The following is a 21,149-nucleotide window of genomic DNA, read 5'->3' as shown; positions in this document are numbered from 1 at the left end:
GCAGTCACCATGAATTTAAACAAGACCAAAAAACAAAAAAAATCAATGTTAAGCATTGCAGAATGAACTGTTCTTTTTGCACTGATGCAATTTCACATAGGTAACCTTGTGTTTATATCCCACTACACAGTTAAGAAGCGCATAAACAGTTTAGAACCATGAGTTACAGCCCAATAACGAGTATGCATTTCCCCACATGCCATCCTGCAAGATCCATTTCCCACAAGGACCACTGATTAGGACACTGTCAACAACCTGCGATACAAACAAACAAAACCTCTTTAGAATGCGAATGAAAGCTAATGTCGGGGTAGCCTATAAAACATTGCCACTGCTACAAAACTGTCAACAGTTGGCTGCATCAAGCTGCAGTCAAAGGTTTAAGCGGCTCCTCAAGTATTAGTTGCTGCAGTCAAAGGTATAAGTGGCTCCCCCATTATTAGTGTAAGGCAGAACCACCCAGTAATACAAGCATAAATCACCATGTCCTCGAGCCAACCAATCTTATGTCTCACAAGGACTAGGGTTTAACTTTTAAGTAGACCTAGCTTCCTAGTGATCATCAACTGGATGTGTGGAACCACTTACCAGAAAATGCAAATGCATCATTTTGGATAAAGAATGTCATAGTGACCCGGACGATACAGTAAGGTAATAAAAGGACTGACGGGCTCAGTGCTACCACTTGTAGCATTTGAATGACCACCCAAAGTAGGAACAAAATCATGATGGTTTACACTGACACCACCATTGTCACAAGAGCTTCGATCAAGGTACACAACACGGATTGGCACACCCAATGCATCTGAAAGGGCAGTAATGTGCACATGATCACTCTCTTCACCCATTGGCTCCACTGATGATTTGCAAAACTACAAAACCGATTCTATGATGAGAGATAGAATTTTATAATCACAAGGCCCCGAGCCATATAAAGTTAGGGTTAACATTTCCAGCCAACTTACCACAATGCATATATGGGATATTGGGAATCAATAAAGTATTATATGTGATCATGTAAAGTAATTTTTGTGTTATTGAAAAATATAGATGATCTGAACTGTACAACATTGTAAATATTAGCACAATACACAACATGAAGAACCGTCACCATTGCATAAGGAAACAGTTGCTAAATTACATTAGCATAACATGTTGAACCCCTCAAAGACAACAGAAAATTGGCTTCTTTAAAAACATACCTACAATAAAATGTTGGTCATTCTAAACCTCATTGGTTAGTAATGCATGGAGGGATGGCAAATGCTTTTAAGCAAACAAAAAAGTTTTATTATATTAAAACAAACCTGCTCCACTGTTGCATTCGTCAATCCCAATATAAAAGGTTCGAAAAACTCTGAACGCTTTCGTATTTCACCAGAGGTAACAAACCTGAAAAACATTACAACTAACCAACCAAACTTGTTATGAGATGTACTAAGGAGAAAGACACATTAATACCTCAAAAAGTTTGAACCCACTCACCATAGTCGGATATTGACTGATCTCGACTCCTTATTATTAACTCATCCTGACTGACAAATGAAAAAAACACATAGTTAAGCAGCTCAGACTCATTTAATTTTTCAACCAATGTAGGCAACTAAAATAATCAAGCCACACAGCGAGCAATTGATCATGGTAATCAATACATGCTCAACCAAAGAAGAAAGATAGCAACTCAAATTAAGGATAACATCAAGGCTAAGTAACAACATGTAAGCACCTTATGGAATCTTCATTTCCTTGAAGTACGCTGTCCAGCTGCTCAAGGAATAACTGAATTTTTTCACATGGAATTACAAACACAAAATACAGGTGTCAGAGATTGGTAAACATGAGCAAGGTGCTTCATAAAGAAAACTGTTTAACTATATATCAAAAATAAGTAATTTCAAAGGTACATAACATACAAGGCATCATTTTTTCTTAAAAAGTACTCATCAAATTATAAGAAAACTTTGCACCAATCAACACAGGAAAACTAAGCCTTCACTCCAGGTACAGGAGAAAAGATATAGCAACATAGAAAGTCAAAAATATTTATTGTTTCCCTTCTCTCAATGGACAGTAGAGCTAGAGTTTATTAAACAAGAAACCTAGTAAGAGTTCTTGTCCTGAAGAAAATATGAAAATGCAGGGATTAAACAAAAGCACTAAAACATCTAATGAGAAATATGTTAATAACCCCAAAAGGTCTTGAGTTAATAATTCATTATTGGAATAGTAAAGAAGACCCCTTTGTATGAAAATAGTAAAAAGGATCGAAACATCATGATGGCTAAATCTTCCCTAATTTAATCTGTCCCAAACATTTTTTAAGACAGAAGAACTGAAGAACACATTTAAGGCAAGCAAACCAGTTTTTCTGCATCCATATGGCCAACAAGATGCACATAATAGGAATATGAATCCCTACTGCATAAAAGTAACATCTCACAACTTTTTGGCAGCTGGATGTTATGAGAAATGTCTTGAAGAAGCACTTATATTTCCCTTTTTCACCCATCCCCACCTCTTTCTGGAGGAGGCTTCTAAGGGGAGAAGTAGTATAACAAAATTGTGAGGTGCTGAATTACAACTTGAAAAGTAACAGTGACTTTCAAAGGTTGTTATCCCCAAAAAAAATTTAACCTTGCATGAGCAAAAAATATTAAAGATGTTTACTTCAAACATACACCTTAAAATTTATTTTAAAGAAGCAATATGCACAACAATCAAAACACCTAACTCCAAAATATGAAAAACGGCATAAAAGAACTATTTGAGCTTAGGAAAGAAAAAGGAAGGAATGAAATCAGAGGTTTACCGCAAAAAAGTCCTCAAATGTAAAATCTGCATAACCTAAGCTCTGAAGTGTCTTTCTACATTCTTCAACATTGCCTTTGATACGGTCAACCTCAGCATGATCTTGTGATTCCAAAACATACTCCTATTCAGCAATTTAAAATTTTATAACTTAGCACTGCTCAAGAAGACAGTGTCCCTTCAACACAAAGCTTGGGGATAAATTAGAAGAACAGAAATAAAAAACATCTATAAAATATATCATGACATACAAGGTATGAAAACATAAAACTCCGAAAAAAGCAGTTCCCATCTCCTCGCGTTCTTCTAATGGCAGCATATTGTTGACCAAGCAACTGCAAGGGTAACCACCAACAGCTCTTGTTTAAAAAAGATAAACAAGCAAAAAATGTGGGCAACAAGAAGAAAAAAGAACAAACAGACACACACACCCCGAAGCAAGATACCTTTATTTTCTCTAGCAAGATAGGGCTTCCTGATTCATATTCAGCTGCCAACATAGTGAGAGGTTCCTGCAGTTCCATCATAAGAAAGTTTCTTGGCCTCACATGTTACCAGTAAGTTTAGCAAAAAGAATGAAAGTTGTCCTTGCACCACAATGTTTGTGCAAAGGCAAATTATGAAGCAGAGAAAGACCCAGTTGACAACCAAATACCATACTAAGTGAAAAAAGAAATATTTTTTAGGCCTGTACAATAAAATAATTGAACAACCACATAATACGAGACTTGTATCCTCGTTCTCTAAGCTTCCAAAACAGCTAATGTATCTGAGCCACATAAAAAATATCTCAACATGAATGCATGTAGAAAACAGTGTCCATTCTATATTCGCATGCTAATAATTATATGATAAGCAAACAACAATCAAGGACTTGCATCAGAAATAGAGTGACAGCGTAAAGCAACTAGGATGCAACAACAATTTAAAGCAACATGAGATAGTACACATGTGAACTGATGAAATTCACGAAAAATAAAAAGCAGATGCGCTACTTTTGCTATAATGCAGAATAGCACACTGAGCGTTCAAAACAAAAAATCACCCAATATTTAAGGCAAATGCAACCATGTCTATTAATCTCAAAGAATCATGTTGCTCTCACCTTGTCACCTACAAATGGAACTTTCTTGGCTTCCTCAGCATGAAAGGCAGATTGTTGCTGCATGATATCATCATCTGCAAATTTTGCCCAATCATCAAATTCAGATACAGGAATGGATACAGCGGACTCCTTTTCTCCATCAGCTACCACCCCCTCCTGATTCTGCATCTTTCCTAGAGACAAATACAAGTACTTGCAGGTTTATCAATACCCTTTGCCTCCTGGCGTGATTTATTATGCACAATTCCTTGTAGAAATATGAATAACCATTCTGCTTCAAAAACAAAATTGCCCCAACCGAAGCAAGGGTTAATAGCCTTCAATTAGTGAAAACTTCACTGCATACTCATCTTCATATCTAGACAGCAGCAATAGAGTCTACAAATCCTGCCAGTGGTTTTATATACTTGTCACATGTTCTTGTTTACAGTTATATACTTGCCGCATGATCTTGTTTATGGTTAAGCCTGTTCGTAGAGTTCTCAAATTCCACCACCACTCGACAACAGATTATAACAGTCCATAACATATAGTACGATCAAACCCAGAAAGTGAAAATGGTAAAATTTGCCATAATAAACCATGCAATTTAAACCTCCATGCATGATGCATCAAACATTTTAAATTACCATGAAATTTTACCATATCTATATCAGCTAACTATCCGCAGCCCCTTTTAATGTGATTTTTTTTCCCATTAGCCAGACTGATTAACACCTTCTCTTGACACAAAGAATAAGATTTGGACTAAACTAAATCAATAAGCAACACTATTCCGAACAAAAGATCGTAATCAAAAGGAACCCTTTTATTCTTCAAACAGAAAATAAATAGAAAGAAAGAAAAAAGGGGTTAGATTTAGAAGACCGGAGTGAGTGAAAAGAAAAGTGAGCTTACCAGAATTTGAGGAATTTGAGGAATTTGGAGTTGTTTTCGCAATTCTCAGATCGAATAGAAAGCGTTTCGAAAGGGATCTGCTGCCCACTTTCTTTTTTTTCGAACACGCGGTAACAACAGTAAACAACACGCCTTTCTTCAGTTCAATTTTCACCCGTTTTCGACTTGTACTTCGGTGCAAAGCAGAGACAACAGAGAGTTAAAGAGCAGTTTCGATGTTCTCACTCCGCTTTTCTGAGGTTTTTACCCTGTAATCGTATGACGATGCAAGCTAACCAGAATTACTGAAAGATATTAGTAGAAGCCCATTAGTGCCAGCCCAAGCCATTGAGCAACCCAGTGGGCTAACATACGGCTCAAGCCCATCGTGAAACGTGGATCTTGTCTAACTCTACCGCTCGACTTCATCTGAGCCGTTACTTTGTTTTTCTCGTAAGATACGAAAACAGATACTACTAATAGTAGATAACTGCAGCCTGCTGCCTATTTCTTCCCTACCCAGTTACTCTTTTAAAAGTTTTCCTCTTCAGAACTCTCATCAGGTACTTCAATTCCAATCACCTGCTTTTCCTGCATTTTCCTGTCTCCTTTGGATTATTATATTCCTTATTACTGCATTCATTTGATGCTTATTTGTATGCCTTTTCTGAAGATGGGATCGATTCTAGTCACAATGCCTTTGATTTGTTTTGTTTTTGGATGATTAACGCTATTGGTATGATTTTTAATTATGCATTTCTTTTTAGTGACAGAAAAGTATTTATTGCCTTCTGAATACTAGTAAAATAAGCTCAAATAGATTGATTTCCGTTATGTATCTAGAATTTAGGTTATATTAGGCATGCAATGCTTTCTCTCCAAGTTAAATTCTGTTTGGTTCATGTGAGGAACATGACATCCGTGGAAAACGCCAGATATATTTGCATTCTGTGTGGGCTGAGATGGAGAGATGAGATGATAGGATGGTTCGGATATTTGGCGCTTTGGAACCTGCTTTGTCAGCAGCAAAGCAAGTTAAACGGAAGGTTTGCCAATTTTCGAGAGATTTCATCGGGAGAGTAGTAGGATCAGCCAAATATTGTTGGTTTTGGCTGATGGCAGGGGCGGACCACTTCAAGGGCAGGGGGGCCATGGCCGCCACAAACATGTATATATAATATTTTATATTAAATAAATTGAAGTTGGTGCCCTCAAACTCAAATATATTGGTTTTATTCAATTTTTTGGCTTCATAAGTCTACTTTTTCACATGTGCAACTTAACAGTGATTAAAATCACATGACTGTTTGTTTGTTGGACTTCCCCCACCAATCATCAATCACAAGCTGGTATATTTAACAAAAGCCAAACTAACTTCTAACTAGCTCCCAAAGATATCAAGTCCAATGTTCCTATACTTCTTTTATTCTTAGGTGAACTCATCTTTCCTACTTACAAATAAAAGTCAAAGATCTAAAATAATTGATAGTTATTTTAATTTAGATTAGCTCCAAGACTTGTGATCTAAAAGCTTCCACTTCTTTTTTTAGGTATTTTTTTATTTGTCTGTTTTAATAGAAATTACATTGTTTAAGTATGTTATTAGTTATACTTCTTTTAATTATTGAATGTGAGATGGTAAATGTATGCAAAAAGAATTAATAAAGTTCTCCCATAAGTCATTGAAAGAATGTGGAAGTGCTACTAATTTACAAGTCATTTTTAAATTTATTGATTTGTTTTATATTCTTTAAAACTTTGAATGTTGTATAGTTACTAATATTTTTAATTTTATAATTTGTACGTTCTGTTGTTACGTAATATGAATTTATGTCATGTGTATTTTTTGTTTATTTTCGTTAGTTGTTTTAAGCTTAAAATTATCTGAGTTTGACATTATTTTCTAGGATTTTGCTCACATCTATATTTCTATTTTCTTTTATATTGGTAAATATAATTGGGTTTATTTATGAAACAAAGTCTAGGTTTAGTATGGCTTCCCCGAGACTCAATGTCTAGATCTGTCATTGGCTGATGGCTAGCTCTTCGATCATGCCAGGCACAAATTTATTAACCATGCAATTGAAGGAAGAGATATCATATAACTGAAAGATGGATGAATGTCCGATTTATGAATTGATTGGTGTAATTTTGTGTTTGTTGTAATGAATTTTATGGTTTTTAGAAGAACACATAAGCATCAGTAGCCGATTTTGCTTACATCTATATTTCTATTTTCTTTTATATTAGTAAATATAATAGGTTTATTTATGAAACAAAGTCTAGGTTTAGTATGGCCTCCCCAAGACTCAATGTCTAGATCTGTCATTGGCTGATGGCTAGCTCTTCGATCATGCCAGGTACAAATTTATTAACTATACAATAGGAGAGATATCATATAACTGAAAGATGGATGAATGTCAGGTTTATGAATTGATTGGTGTAATTTGGTGTTTGTCGTAATGAATTTTTTGGTTTTTAGAAGAACACATTAGCATCAGTAGCCTTTATTGATAATCACCTGCTAGAATTATTAATTGAAGGGTAATTTCATTTGCAAGTTCAAAATTTCCAGTGAGGAATTCCTTCACTTCAAGTTTGAGGATTGAAAAAAAAAGGAAGGTTTGAAAGGTTATTTTTCAAGGAGTACGCAGCCCCCCTTTACCCCTTTCCCTCTATTAAAATGTTCAAACAGGAGGAAGACGTCACACTCTTTCCCTTCCCTTTTTTTTCGCTTTGTTCCCCTGAAAGTATGAGGGCATGGAGTGTTTGTTAAACTTCAATAGCAAGGTACTTCAGGTTTGGCTTGCTATTGCTGGTCAAAGATTTAGAGAGAAGAAGAAATAGAAAAAAAAATGAGAAAGTGATTATTTGAGAAAGTAGTAAAAGAAAAAAAGTTAGAAAAATGAAAAAAAAAAAATTGCAACCGTAGACGACCATCATGTTGGATCAAGATATGCATTTTAGTCCAACATTTGGTCTTACGTTTAAGACTTTCATCTTCTATCAACCCATATAAATGTTTGAGAAGGAAAACGCATGCTAGGGCTTTCCTGACCAATTGTCAGGAGGTGTTAATGGCATCAATGTTAAGTTTGGCTATTTGTGACGCATTCGATCTGGCTTGGGTCTGATTGTCACATTTCTCTTCGTGATGGATAGTTTGGGTCTTAACAGTTGGTTCATGACAAAGAAAAAAGGCAAGAAGTTTAAAAGTCAAGGGCCACCAAAAAATCACCCTAATGTGAGTAAGAAGATGAAGAAGAGATATATGAAGAACAAAAAGAAGAAACGTGACAAAAAAGCAGCTTCTACTTCTAATAGTGGTTCTTCACCTAGGTCTGTACCAGACCTTGTGGTTGCTCCAAGTGCTACATTCACAACTTCCACCACTTTTGTTCTTCCCACTGCTAGCAATTGAGGGGGGGGGGGGGGGGGGGGGGGGGGGGGGGTGGTGTACAAGAAAAGAGGAAAGTAAAAGAAAATGGTGAAAAAATTTTTGAGTGTATATTTATGTGTAATGGAAAAACAAAGCCTGAATGCTATCGGAACTGTGTTTTTGGGCTACCTGCTGGAAAATTGGAAGTCGTGAAGAAAATAAAACCCGGAACCAAGATTTTCTTATTTGACTTCAACTTGAAGCTCCTCTATGGAATATACAAGGCAATATCTGAAGGAGAGTTGGACTTGGAACCAACTGCATTCAATGGGAAATTTCCTGCACAAGTACCAAGGATTTGTTTTAAATAAAAAATTCAAATATTTTAAGTTCCTATATATCTCAAATTGATGGAATGCAGAATCTAGTAGCATTGTTTTTGTGAAACTGTAGACTAGCTTTCGTTGAAGCTTTAATAATGTGTTTGGATTAAGGAAGAGTCAACGTAAACAGCGGTAGGGGGCTCCTCTCTTTTTGTTTGGTAGTCTCAATAAAAGAAAGGGAGAGGGTTTTAAGTGAGCCAATTCCCTTAAAAGTGATTTAGATGCGCCCCGNCCCCCCCGTTTGCTCTAATCTTTTTAAATTGGAAGGAATTTTAGAAGATTCTAACTTTGCTATTTGCTTGTAATCTCTTTTTAGTCACTTAAACTAGACTCTAATAATGGTTCGAATTTGGGGTATGATGGTAATAATATGCCATTCTTACTCTTGCTCTTTCCCATGCATGGTAGAGGATATTTGTCTCCTCTACCCTCCCCTACATCCTATTTATTCCCTACTGTCCTTTCTACCTCCAATCACATTGGAGGTGCAAGCTTGGCTCATATCAGAACTTAAGCCAAGTTGATTTTATGTTTGTTCAGTAATCTATCTTTAAAGTCAAATTATTTGAGTTTAGGCCAATCATGAGCATTCATGCCTACAAAATGGTCTTTTTGAGCACCAACATGCCTGAAGAAGTCGTTTGCTTGTTACTTGATTTTGTTCACAAATGTTGATAACACTTAAAAAACATTCACATTAGCCAATGGCACTGAAGCATAAGAGTTAAAATTGTCATAATTGGAAGTTGAGGGATCAAATAGATGCGTTGGTGGGTAATACCACAAAACATCACATGATGTTGGTTGTAGAGTGTAGTGGTGGCTACAACTAACAGTGTCTGTAGCATTACTGGGTGTTGGATGTTAGAATGATAGCTTGGGTGGTGGTTGTAATAAGTCTGTATTTTGAGTGTGTGGGGTTTTTTCAATATTCTTTCCTTTCTAATGGAAATGCTGCTTCCTAAAAATCTACAGTGAATATGTTAAGAATTTGCATATGGTTTCTGATTATATGGATGTGTGTTTTCTGTTGGTGGTTTAGGTGAGGTTCAAGATTATTAAAGATTGTTTACCTCTTAATGAGAGTGCTTTCAGAAATGCTATTAAGGACAACTACCAGGGTTTCAAGTTTAATCAAGAGCTGAGTAAGAAACAGGTAAGACACCATTAAAAGTGTTTCCACCTGCTGACTCACTATTCCAAAAATAATTGATGCTTTCATTTTACTGAGACAATCTTATTTCTAAGGGAAGTTTCCTTTTGATGTAGGTGAAAACTCTAATTCTTTGTTTAGCCTGTTCAATGTGCAAACATATGCTGCTGCTGCACCTACTGTCCCAAATGTGGCACCACCACGCTCATTCCCAGGTCATTCTCAGCGGTCAGGAAACAGATATTTATCAGGTTTTCATCATTCGGAAGCCCTTGTTGCTAGATCTGGACATGTAAATCCACACTTGCTGCATAAACCATATGAACCAGAAACACCCATGGCACATATACAGTCTTCCATAGAAAGTCTTGGTAGCAATCAGCAGGCTGCTCATCATCATACTGCTGATCCACATTATTTGACAGAAGCACATAAGGCTTACTTGCCTGAGAAAGCCTCCTCATCTGCTCATGACCTTTATCAAAGGTATACTTCTTTTTTCCTATTATGTTTCCTTTTCTTTGACCCCTGGTGTCTGGTGCACGATGTTTCCTTCTCCTGGTTCAGATTAATTGAAGGAGTTTCTTTAATATGATATTGAAATTGAATGTTTGTGTTAACTGTTGATGTATTCATGGTTTAGTAGTTTTGTCTTACTCTTTTGCTTTCTCTAGTCGTCAACGTGAGTCTTTTATAGTTTAATCTTGTGTTTCTTAACGTTTGGGAATTGCTTTGCACTTCTCTTCTTTAAAGCTCATTTCTCCACCATTTGGGTTGATATTTTCGGTGCTTTTCTTCAATCAACTTGTTTATCTTGATCTTTATAGTTATTACCTGGTCATTTCTTAAAGCATGTTGGAGGGGTGATTTCTGAAGAAAAATTTTTTTGTTCTTTATTGGAATAAATTACAATTTGTTTCATAATTAAAAAACATTGAGTTCTGTTGGTATTGCATGGGTTCAGGTCATCTGGCTTGAACCTATTTACAATGATCCCTAATTTTAGTCAATTATGTAGTGTTTGGAAAACCAAATCCATCCTTGATGCATAAAAATATTACAGGTATGGGGGCGCATGAGGCAACTCGAGTTGCTGGTCATGGAAGTGAGTACCATACATCACAACTGCCAATCCCAAAAGAAATTGCTTCACAACCAGAAAAAATAACCAGCCACTACTATAGTCAAAATGACCCTCCTGCAGCACCATACCATTCTTCACAAACACATGCTATAATGCCTCCCTATGCAGTAGCACTGTCTTCTGGTGCAGCTTATTATGCTTCTCCAACCACTGAAGGTATGAACCTAGCATATGCTGATCCTCTTCAAAGGCTTTTACCTGGAAGCTCTAGCTTGATTCAGGCTAACATTTCAGTCTCTTCTTGTTATTCCTTTACCGGAGTTGCTCCAACCTATCACTGAGTTGGTCTTAAAAGGGGATATTTTAATGCAGCTGGTATGTAACACTTCTGCTTACAGTAGCATTAGCAATAACTAACATTGAACTTATCATACCATTATCTTTTACCATCAGTCAGCAAACGACTTTTTCATTTCTAGTCTCAGATTCAAGAGCTACTTCAGGAATGAGCTGGAATGCGAAACAACAATTTTTGGAAACAGTAATTTATAGTGTTTACCTATGTCCTAGATTTGTGGAAGTGGAACCTTCCTTAGCCTTTCCAGCTTCATCTTAAAAATTGGAGGCTTGATTTGTGGCAACTAAGTGTAAGAATTTGGGCTTTACCCTGGAAATTTTTTCTCTTTTTTTCACCATTCTATGTGGTCTTTAGGATTGTTTGCCACTGGCATTTTTAGTCATAAAAACTGAGGTAGCTGTAAATAAATTCAAGAAAAAAAATTTCCTCGTTCTCAAGCTTTAAGTTTAGATTAGCATATGGAGTGTTTCATCTTGTCATCTATTTAGCGAGAGCTTTTATCAGAAGTCAATTTCAACACATACATTACACATTAAAATTCATGTACGTGGGAGATCCTTACATAGAACATGTTGAGATGGATATGGATCATAGTAATAACCAACTCAAAAATGGTTAGAGAATACTCTTCTTTGGGGATGATTCGTAACCTTTGCAATGACTTTAAACAAAGATCAGAATTTGGCTCAGGATGTGGTAGGTGGTGCAAGAAATGTCACATGATTTCAGGGTAAAGCTTTATCGAAGCGTTGGAATTGGGTTAAGCCAGGAGAAACCTGAAGGCCGAAGCTTGAACAGCTTTCTGGATCGGTGTTTACAGAAGTTGGGCCCTGGATCTATCTTTACAAGAGGAGTAGGAGTGGGGCGATAGGAAGGGATCCAGTATGGTCCAGGCTCATGTCATGTGGCCTAGGGGTTCATGCCATGATCTAATAGAAGGGCCGGCATGGGCAACGATACTTTGGTAAGGGAACAGCCATCCGGCTAGTTCTAGTTCTAGTTCTTACTAACACTATTTACAATTCCTAATGTGATAAAAAATTAAAGTATTGGGAGCTCGTAGAATCGGTAAAATTTGTCTTGTTTGTCCTGTCTGTCAGTAGAGGCAAATTGTATGTTGTGTGGGTCAGTGAGTGGAGTCAGCGACAAACCCAGAAAATCTGTCTGGCTCTCAAGCTCCGCAATTTACTTATCAAGATGCTACCAACTTACCAATGCCTATCTTAGAATGGTCCCGGAAGTAGAGATACGTGAGAATGACGACACAATCTCTCAAGTCTTAACTGCAGGTCTGCAACTGCAACCGACCTATTCCTGTTGCAACGACTTTCGTCGACGCTCCCCATATGTTGCCACAAGCATGTTGCTTCGACGAGAACAGTCCTTTCCCGTGGTGTTTAACACCACACTGTATTTGATTTCTAAATTCAAAGCAAATTTCTTCGCTATTTAAAATGGCTGTTTGACCGAGCTTCGATGTAAGCACCTACGTCACTGACTGTCTCTATCTCATCTTCACGCTGTTTTGCAGAGATGCCTCCTTCCTTTCTCTAGCCACTTGCCCCCACACTTTGGACATCTGCCCTGTTTTTCTTTGGATGTAATTATTAAAGCTTTAGGCTTTAAGCTACATGAGATTTTTTTATTTTCATTTGATATATTTTCTCAATTTTTTTTAGACTTCAGTTTGGAATTTTTAAATTTTAATAGTCAAAATATCTTTTAAGTTTATTATTTTAATCCTTTGAGTCAAAGCCTTTAAATTTATTAGTTGCATTTTTCTTACTAGTCAAATAGATTTGTCAGGCTACAAGCCTGACAAGTTTTCCTACTCAGGTGCATACTTGCATCACCTTCTTCCTCGTATAATTAGCTTCGACTGGTCAATTATGTAATAGTAGAGCGTTAAATTAAAGTGGATGAGCACGCAATGATTAAATTTTGATTTTATTTACTTATTTATTTAATTTTAGATTTTAAATTATATTTAAAAAATTTTAAATTTAACCCATTCATCTTGAAATATAAATTCTAAATTTTCAAAATAAAATCTCAATAGTCAAAAGATCTCTCCAATCTTTATACTTTTTAATTTTATTCAATTTAATTTATATATTTAAAATCGAAGTAATTTAATCTTTTAATTTTGAGAATTACATCAATTTAATCTTTTTTTTCTAACACATTCAATTTTATCGTTAAAAAATGATATCAGTAATGACATCAGCGATGATGTATCACATTTTGATGACATAACGTTGAGATGATGACGTAACATGTCACATGGCACGTGAGTAATGATGTGGCAATACCACATGACACTATACGACGATGTGACAGTGCTGACGTGGCACTAACAATGTTGACATGTTAGTGCCACGTGGCATATCAAAAAAATCTTTTAAAAAATTTTTTTGTCACGTCATAAGAATTAAATTGAATAAAAATATATAGTATAGAAATTAAATTGAACAAAATTAAGATGTTGAGGGACTAAATTGAAAAAAATTTTAAAAATATAAATATTTAAGTAGATTAAATAATATAACTTAGTTTTTAACTTGAGCTAAAGTTAAATTAACAAAATATGTTGATTTAGTTTTTTCTTTTAAAAAAATGAAAAACGGAGATATGGAGTTAGCGATGATTATATAAAAATTCTTCACTTTGATTTGCTTAATTTGAATCTGACAAACTTTTTATTACAACTATAGAATCTGAGCTCCACTATTTTAATTTCTTATTTATTTTTTATGTTTTTATTTTATTTAATATTTCAAGCTATATATTTTAAGTTGAAATTTTTTAGATTAAATATTGCATTTATGATTGATAAAGTTAAATATAACTCTAAATATTTGTACCATTTTATTTTATTAATTTTTTTAGATCCAAATTAATAATTTTAATTTTAATTTAGCAGAATTTGATTGTGATATTTGAATTTAAATAAAATTATTTTATAAGAAATTTTGTGTAAATTTAAATAAAAAAGTAAATTGGGTAAAAGTTAAACAATTGTAAAAGAATGTGCATTTGTAAATTGTGAATGTTGTAACCAAATCAATATATTTTGCTAATTTGAGTAAATTTAAATAGAAGGTAAATTGGGCAAGAGTTAAATAATTTCAAAAGAATGTGTATTTATAAGTTGTGAAAGTTGAAACTAAATCAACATATTTAGTTATTTAATATTATTTTATTTTAACGCAATGTAAGTTATTTATCTAAATTTAACTTTAGATATGAAATTTTTTCAAAAGTTTTTTTATAGAAGGAGAATTCAAACTTAATTTTTGTAAAAAAAAAAATTAATTTGCATATTCTAAAATCAAATAATCAAGTAAAAAAATATTTATATATATTTTTTAATACCATAAATCTTTTACACTTAAATATTTAGCTTATTGATAAGCATATCAATAATCTACTTAAAGATTTGTACTTTTTAAATTTTTTTCAATTTAATCTCTTAACATCTCAATTTTTTTCAATTTAGTCATTGAACTATATATTTTTGTTCAATTTAATCCTTATGACGTGGCAGAACTTTTTTTTAAAAAAAATTGTTTTGATCTACCACATGGTGCTAACATTTCAACATGTTAATGCCACATCAGCACTATCACGTCATCGTATAGTGCCACATGGCATGCCACGCATCAAAATGTAACACGTCAGAGCATCGCTGGCATTATCCTTTAACGATACAATTAGATGCTGTTAAGAAGAGCGACTAAATTGACGTAATTTTCAAAATTAAAGAATTAAATTGCTTTGATTTGGAGTACATGAATTAAATTGAACAAAATTGAAGAGTACAGGGATTGAAGAGATATTTTGACCAAATCTCAATCCCTAACAATTGATCTCTCGAAAACATAATTTCAAGATTTATGAATTGAGAACAAATAAAATTTACGAGATTAAAGAAAATTATCTTATTTTATGTAATTTACGTCTAGTAAATTAATTTTCACGTATAGTCCCCATAATAAAATTTACACCTATGTACCTTTTTTTTTTTTTGTTAAATTATCATATTCATATGTAACCGAAGTCAAACCCTATTTTTGGTTATATTGTGTATTTGTTCGCCTACCATTAGTCAGTGGTGGATTGCTAATTAACTCACATGCATAATTAGCACGTTAAAGACTGAGTGTTTGTTTCTCGCTGCAACGCTTTGTTTTCAACCCATTTCTTCTTGTGAGGCAGTCGCAAAGAAAAATAGTAGCGGATGTTTGAACACTCGACTCATTGGTTGGGGTCAAACTTTTGGTTGGTGAAGCAAGGTTTTGTGTAGGTAGAATAGAGTTATACTCGTTGTTTAGCTTAATTAATGGAATATTGTCAGACGCCATAGTCGAATATATACCTGCAACATTAGAGAAAGAGAGAAGAGATGGATTTAGTCAACTTAGTAATAAGATAATATGAAATTTGAGAGCGTTGCTTTGGATTCATTGGAATCACAAAGTCAAACGTAGTGATTATGGTTGTGTGCTTGATTTTCAATTTAGCATAGTTTCTTTCAAGACTCAAGACAATATTGTGTTTTAACCTTGTAATTTCGTGCTACACATATATGTTAAAGTTAATTATTTCATATTCCATTCAAGTTTTTCTCCATAAGCAATAAGAGACTAGGGTGTTTAACTTTTAGCATGGACTCTTTTTATCAAACTTTGGTTTTATATAGTTTTGATGGCGAAATCAAAACGATAGACATTGGTGCAAGACATTTTAAATAAAAGGAAAGGAAAGGAATCTGGAAAAGCTTGCCAGAGCTGTCTGCTCTAATTAGCAAACACAAAACGAAACAGCCTGCCAACCTCAAGTAAAACCTTAAAATTTTCAAACTTGTGAGTTGGAATAGCTTTATATATTTATATATATTAATAAGCCACATTCCATCGCTTTCTTTCTGTACTGTATCGTTTTAGGACTGAAACCATGTGAGGCACATGAAGGGTTTCTTAGTTTTTGTAACAAGGCATTATTCATGCATACATGCCAACAAAAAAATACACGCATCCATCATCCATCATTTATGTTCAGGCAAGACGCGTGATTTTTGCGGTTTCTTAATGCGAGATGTGATAGCACATGCACTCAAGGGCGACCATCCATGTGTCTATGTTCATCTCGACGAAATTCTGTCTCTCTATGACTTTACTCTCTTTTTTTAATCCATTAATGTAGGATCTCAAAGATCTAATGCTGATGTCGACTGTTGAATACCCATTTCTTGCATTTCTCATTGCTACTGTCTTATCAAAAACTTTGATCTATTACACAAAGTTAAAGCAACTGCACATGATATCAGTGTGCTAAGGCTGGTTCTAGGTTTGCTTTTTAACTATTTAAACTAATAACTTTACTTAATACAAAATATTTTATAAATAGTATTTTATTGACACGCTCGGATTCTTTTTTTATAATCCTTTTATCTATTATTTCTTTAACTGTCATTCACATTCATAGTTAAAACTTTCACAATTTGTAATTGATTTTTGTTTTTGTTTTTATCATTTTTTAAGATCATCACCATGATTTAATTATGTAGTGTTTAGTGATTAAGGATTAAATATCACTATGTTTAGTCTGTATAAGACAGGAGCCCAACTTTTGGGTTGCTATCACAAGGGCGTTACCAGCATAGCAGACCAACAAAAGGGCAACCCACTATCAAAAAACCAAGGCAAGCTGATACCTTGGAAACGAAAGGCAGGGATCAACGCAAGAGAACTATACAAAATTAGTAACTAAATAACAAAATTCACATCTACACAAATGACAACTCAGCAGCTTAATATTTCCTAACACAGCCTCAGCCCGCCTGGCATCAGTAAACAGCCCACATGAGCATAACTACTCACTCCACACAGCAGCACTCTCAAAATTCTTAATGTCCCAACAGCAGCAATGTAAGCAACACAAAGACACAACCCTTTCAGTTGAGTTGACTACAAAGAATTTTTAAAAGAGTAAAAACTTACAAATTTTTTAGTTTATTTTTAAGAGAAAGCAAGTGTTTTCCTCTTGACATGTTAAAAGGGTAAATTGTCCATAGCTGATTTTACATTTTATTACATTTCGGTAGAAAAAAAAGTTTCCCATTTGGATGAGAATTTGGTCATCCATCAAAATAATCACTTTCCATAATCTAAAATCATTGTCACGTAAGATCATTAAATTTCTATCAAGCGTAATGATTTAATCATCGAGTACAAACCATCATAGATTTTGAAATGAGAATTAAATCATCATAAATTTAAAAATCACCTTGTACTAAACACCACTGCACTTAAATAAGGATGATAGCTTATTTAAAAGTAACGAAAGGAACCTGATCTATTTTAATAAGGGAGATTTTTTTTTAACCCTTAAAAATAACGTGTTTTTGTAAATAACTCTCGAGATAATTTTAACTGTTTTTAGCTATCATAATAGATTTTGGGACAAAAATACCCTTAATGGGCCGTCTTCGTTAGCGTGCACTCTCAAACAGGCGAAAAATGGGAGAAAAAAAAATATGCAAAGATTGGAGGTGCAAAAATACCCATGTTTTCTTTACGAAGGTTGTGCAAAACAAAATAATGTTGCATGAGATGGGTTTTCAGAGATTTGGGACATGGCATTCAGATAATAGGACAAAAGTCTTTTTGTTTGTTGCGGCTGAGGAAAAGCCTTCTATTGTTTCTCCAAACCGTGAGATTTTCTGGTATAAGGATCGGCCAGCTGTGTCTTTTTTTTATGATGAGTTGGAAATGATAGCCATGCCTTTTAAACATTCCATCATTCGGAAAGTTCACAAAGATGCTGCGCATGCAAGAGATCCAGACGCCTTTTAAAGGGATCGGGTTGGTTGGTGCATATGAAGTCCGTTGGCTTGATTACAAGCATGTTCTTATTTTTCTCACAAACGAACACGACTTTAATCGGATCTGGATCTGCCAGGTGTGGTTTATAGCAAATCAGAAGATGCGCGTATTCAAGTGGTCCCTAGAATTCCAGCCGAAGAAGGAGTTGTCCATGGTTCCCATCTAGATCTCGTTTTCAAATATGCAGACTCATTTGCATGAAAAATCTGCTTTGATGATGATAGCAAGGATGGTCGGTAAGCCCCTTTTTGTTGATGAAGCAACAGCCAACAGGAGTCGCCTTAGTATGGCCCAAGTGTGTGTGGAACATGACTGTCAGAAACCTCCTTTGGACCATGTGTGGATAGTGAGTCGTGACCGGGAAACTAAAGCCATGATTGGAGGATTTTCGCAACGAGTGGAATTTTCCAAACTGCTAGACTACTGCTTTCATTGTTGCCACGTTAGTCATGCAGTTGCAGAATGTATGGTGCTGGGTAATAAATCGGATCCAATGAAGTAAAAAAAAAATAGCAGCCACCACGGTCCGAGAAGTTGTCAAAGGAACATCCTGCAAACCAGAATCCGAGACCTCAGGGACCAAAGCCTGATGCGAGGAGCGAAGGAAGGGATCTACCCCTCAAGGGTGCTGACCAGAACTATGAGGCTCGAGTTACTGCTCAAAAACAGAGTAAACAATGGCAAGCGGTCAGAACAATTAGAGCAAAAGATTTAAAGGGAGTGGATATTGGCTCGCAAGAGTCAGAAAAGGTGCAGATGAGGATTTCAAATAGTTTTGAGGCGATCCGTGAGGCGGAGATGGAAGAATAGCAAGTTCATGGAAAATAGGGCCAAACAGAGCACGTGAATAGTGCCATGTTCGCCCAAAATCTACAGCAGCTCCCGTAAAAGTCGCAGTCGATCATGGGGTCCTCGAGAATCAATTACAGGCGGTAAGAAAAGATTCTAGGGCATTGAAAGATAGTACTCCAACTGAAGGAAGAGACCATGAAAGCATTCAAAGGGCTGCTAAAAATGACCAGCTTATAACGGTTCGAAAAAACAAACTGAGGAAGAAAGCAAAGCCTGTGTTAGCTAACTTGGTTTCTGTGCTGAATGTTGACAAGGATGAGAAATCTTCGGTGCAATTTTTGGACAAGACAAATAACCATATAGAAGGACACTAGTGGCCGGATAGGAAAATAATGGCTACCGCGGACAACAATGATGGCTATGTGAATATCCCACGATCCGAGTCAGGTATTTGTGCTTTTAATATGGAAAATGGCTTTATTCCCTTATGTGTAAATGTAAGCAATGACTTTGAGCAGGTCAAAAGGCTGTCCATCCACATGAACCCGAGAGTCACGATTTGGCCACCCATCCGTGCGTCCATAGAAGGAGGAAATCGAATAGCTCTCTTTGCTCCTTTGATAATTGGAATTCTGAGAATGCAACAGATCACCTGGAGGTAATAGATGGAACCGAAGGAGAAGGTTCCATCTCCATGAACCCTTCATTTCAAACTTACCCATGATTAGCTGTTTAATTTGGAATACGAGAAGAGTGGCAGGTGCTGCCGTTCAACGACGTTTGAAAATGTTAAAAATGATGCACAATATTAAACTGCTGGTAATCTTGGAGCCTATGGTAAATACAAGTAAAGTTGAATATGTTAGAAGGAGACTCGGTTTTGACAAGGTAGTTAGTAATTGTTCACATAAAATATGGGTTTTTTCTTCTGTAGAAGTTTGCTGTGAAGTGTTGTTGGATCATATTCAATGCCTGCATGTGAAACTATCTTTGCCTTGGCTGCCTCACCCTTTATTTACCTCTTTTATTTATGCTAAGTGTACTAGACAAGAGAGAATGGAGTTGTGGAATAGTCTGCGGTTATTGTCTTTGGATATGCAAGGACCATGGATGGTGGGTGGTGATTTTAATGCCATTGTGAGCGTTGCTGAAAGGTTGAATGGTGCCCCTCCTCATGGTGGGTCAATGGAGGACTTTGCTACTATGTTACTTGATTGTGGGTTACTTGATGCGGGTTTTGAAGGGAACAATTTTACTTGGACCAACAATCATATGTTCCAAAGGCTAGACAGGGTGGTTTACAACCCGAAATGGGCAAAATGTTTTTCACGTACTCGAGTGTAACATTTGAATCACGATGGGTCCGATCACTACCCCCTTTTAATTTCTTGTTCTATTACACGTCCAAAGGGTCCATCTACATTTCGCTTCCTACATGCTTGACAAAACACCATGATTTTCTGCCTTTTGTTGAAAGAAGTTGGCAAACCCCTTTACAAGGTTTAGGTTTAATGGCTTTTTGGTTCAAACAACAGCGGTTGAAACGAGATTTAAAATGGTGGAATAAGCAGATTTTTGGAGACATTTTTGAAAAGCTAAAGCTGTCGGAAGTAGAGGCAGAAATGAGAGAAATAATTTTTCAACAGGATCCATCATCACTGAATAGAAATCTCATGCACAAAGCTTATGCTAAACTCAACCGTCAGTTAAGTATTGAGGAGCTTTTTTGGCAACAAAAATCTGGAGTGAAATGGTTGGTTGAAGGGGAGCGTAATACTAAATTCTTTCATATGAGGATGCGGAAAAAGAAAGTGAGAAGTGCTATATTTCGGATCCAAGACTTGGATGGAAATGTATTTGAAGACCCACACTTAATCCAACATTCTGCCAATGATTTTTTTCAAAATCTGTTGAAGGCAGAACCTTATGATATTTCCAGGTTCGACTCATCTCTCATTCCTCGAATGATCTCCACCACTGATAATGAGTTCTTGTGTGCAGTTCCATCTCTCCAGGAAGTCAAGAATGCAGTCTTTAGTATTAATAAGGACAGTGTTGCTGGTCCATATGATTTTTCGTCATTATTTTATCAGCATTGTTGGGATGTAAGCAAGCAAGATCTTCTTGATGCAGTACTGGATTTTTTCAACAGTATTTCCTTTCCACGTGGTGTTACTTCAACAACCTTAGTTCTACTGTCAAAAAAGCCAAATGCTTGTCAATGGAGTGATTTTCGTCCCATTAGTTTATATACTGTCTTAAAGAAGATAGTAACTAAACTATTGGGGAATCGACTAGTCAAAATTCTCCCATCCATCATTTCA

General features: G+C 35.6%; 1 protein-coding gene and 1 long non-coding RNA gene across 7 annotated transcripts; one reads left to right on the top strand and one right to left on the bottom strand.

Moving 5' to 3' along the window:
* LOC18608837 (ubiquitin thioesterase otubain-like) lies at positions 31 to 5,061 on the bottom strand. 6 transcript variants are annotated; one of them, XM_018115453.1, is made up of 11 exons: positions 4,811 to 5,060; positions 4,125 to 4,187; positions 3,914 to 3,987; positions 3,255 to 3,320; positions 3,060 to 3,143; positions 2,810 to 2,932; positions 1,727 to 1,779; positions 1,486 to 1,535; positions 1,308 to 1,408; positions 589 to 872; positions 31 to 255 (listed from the first exon to the last, which is right to left on the bottom strand). In XM_018115453.1, the coding sequence occupies exons 3-10, from the start codon at positions 3,974 to 3,976 to the stop codon at positions 606 to 608; spliced, it is 807 nt and encodes a 268-aa protein (XP_017970942.1). In that variant the 5' UTR covers positions 3,977 to 3,987; positions 4,125 to 4,187; positions 4,811 to 5,060; the 3' UTR covers positions 31 to 255; positions 589 to 605. The 6 variants fall into 6 exon arrangements, with proteins under 6 accessions (XP_017970942.1, XP_007043788.2, XP_017970944.1 ...); XM_007043726.2 differs by having other exon boundaries at positions 4,125 to 4,184; XM_018115455.1 differs by having other exon boundaries at positions 4,125 to 4,188; positions 4,821 to 5,009.
* On the top strand, positions 5,265 to 11,652 carry LOC18608836. The gene is made up of 4 exons (XR_001926843.1): positions 5,265 to 5,352; positions 9,594 to 9,707; positions 9,821 to 10,190; positions 10,768 to 11,652. It is a non-coding gene; the product is annotated as an uncharacterized LOC18608836 (long non-coding RNA).

This window comes from Theobroma cacao, chromosome 2, assembly GCF_000208745.1.
Source record: "Theobroma cacao cultivar B97-61/B2 chromosome 2, Criollo_cocoa_genome_V2, whole genome shotgun sequence".
Classification (NCBI taxonomy): Eukaryota; Viridiplantae; Streptophyta; class Magnoliopsida; order Malvales; family Malvaceae; genus Theobroma; species Theobroma cacao.
This window is presented reverse-complemented; position numbering and strand designations above follow the sequence as displayed.

Bases quoted from the DNA above. Each gene is read 5' to 3' on its own strand.
- LOC18608837 (XM_007043729.2), bottom strand. From the start codon at position 4,081: ATGCAGAATCAGGAGGGGGTGGTAGCTGATGGAGAAAAGGAGTCCGCT. The intron at 2,933-3,059 runs GTATGTCATGAT...ATTGCTGAATAG, and splicing joins GTTTTATGTTTTCATACCTT to GAGTATGTTTTGGAATCACA. The intron at 1,780-2,809 runs GTAAACCTCTGA...GAAAAAATTCAG, and splicing joins CATTTGAGGACTTTTTTGCG to TTATTCCTTGAGCAGCTGGA.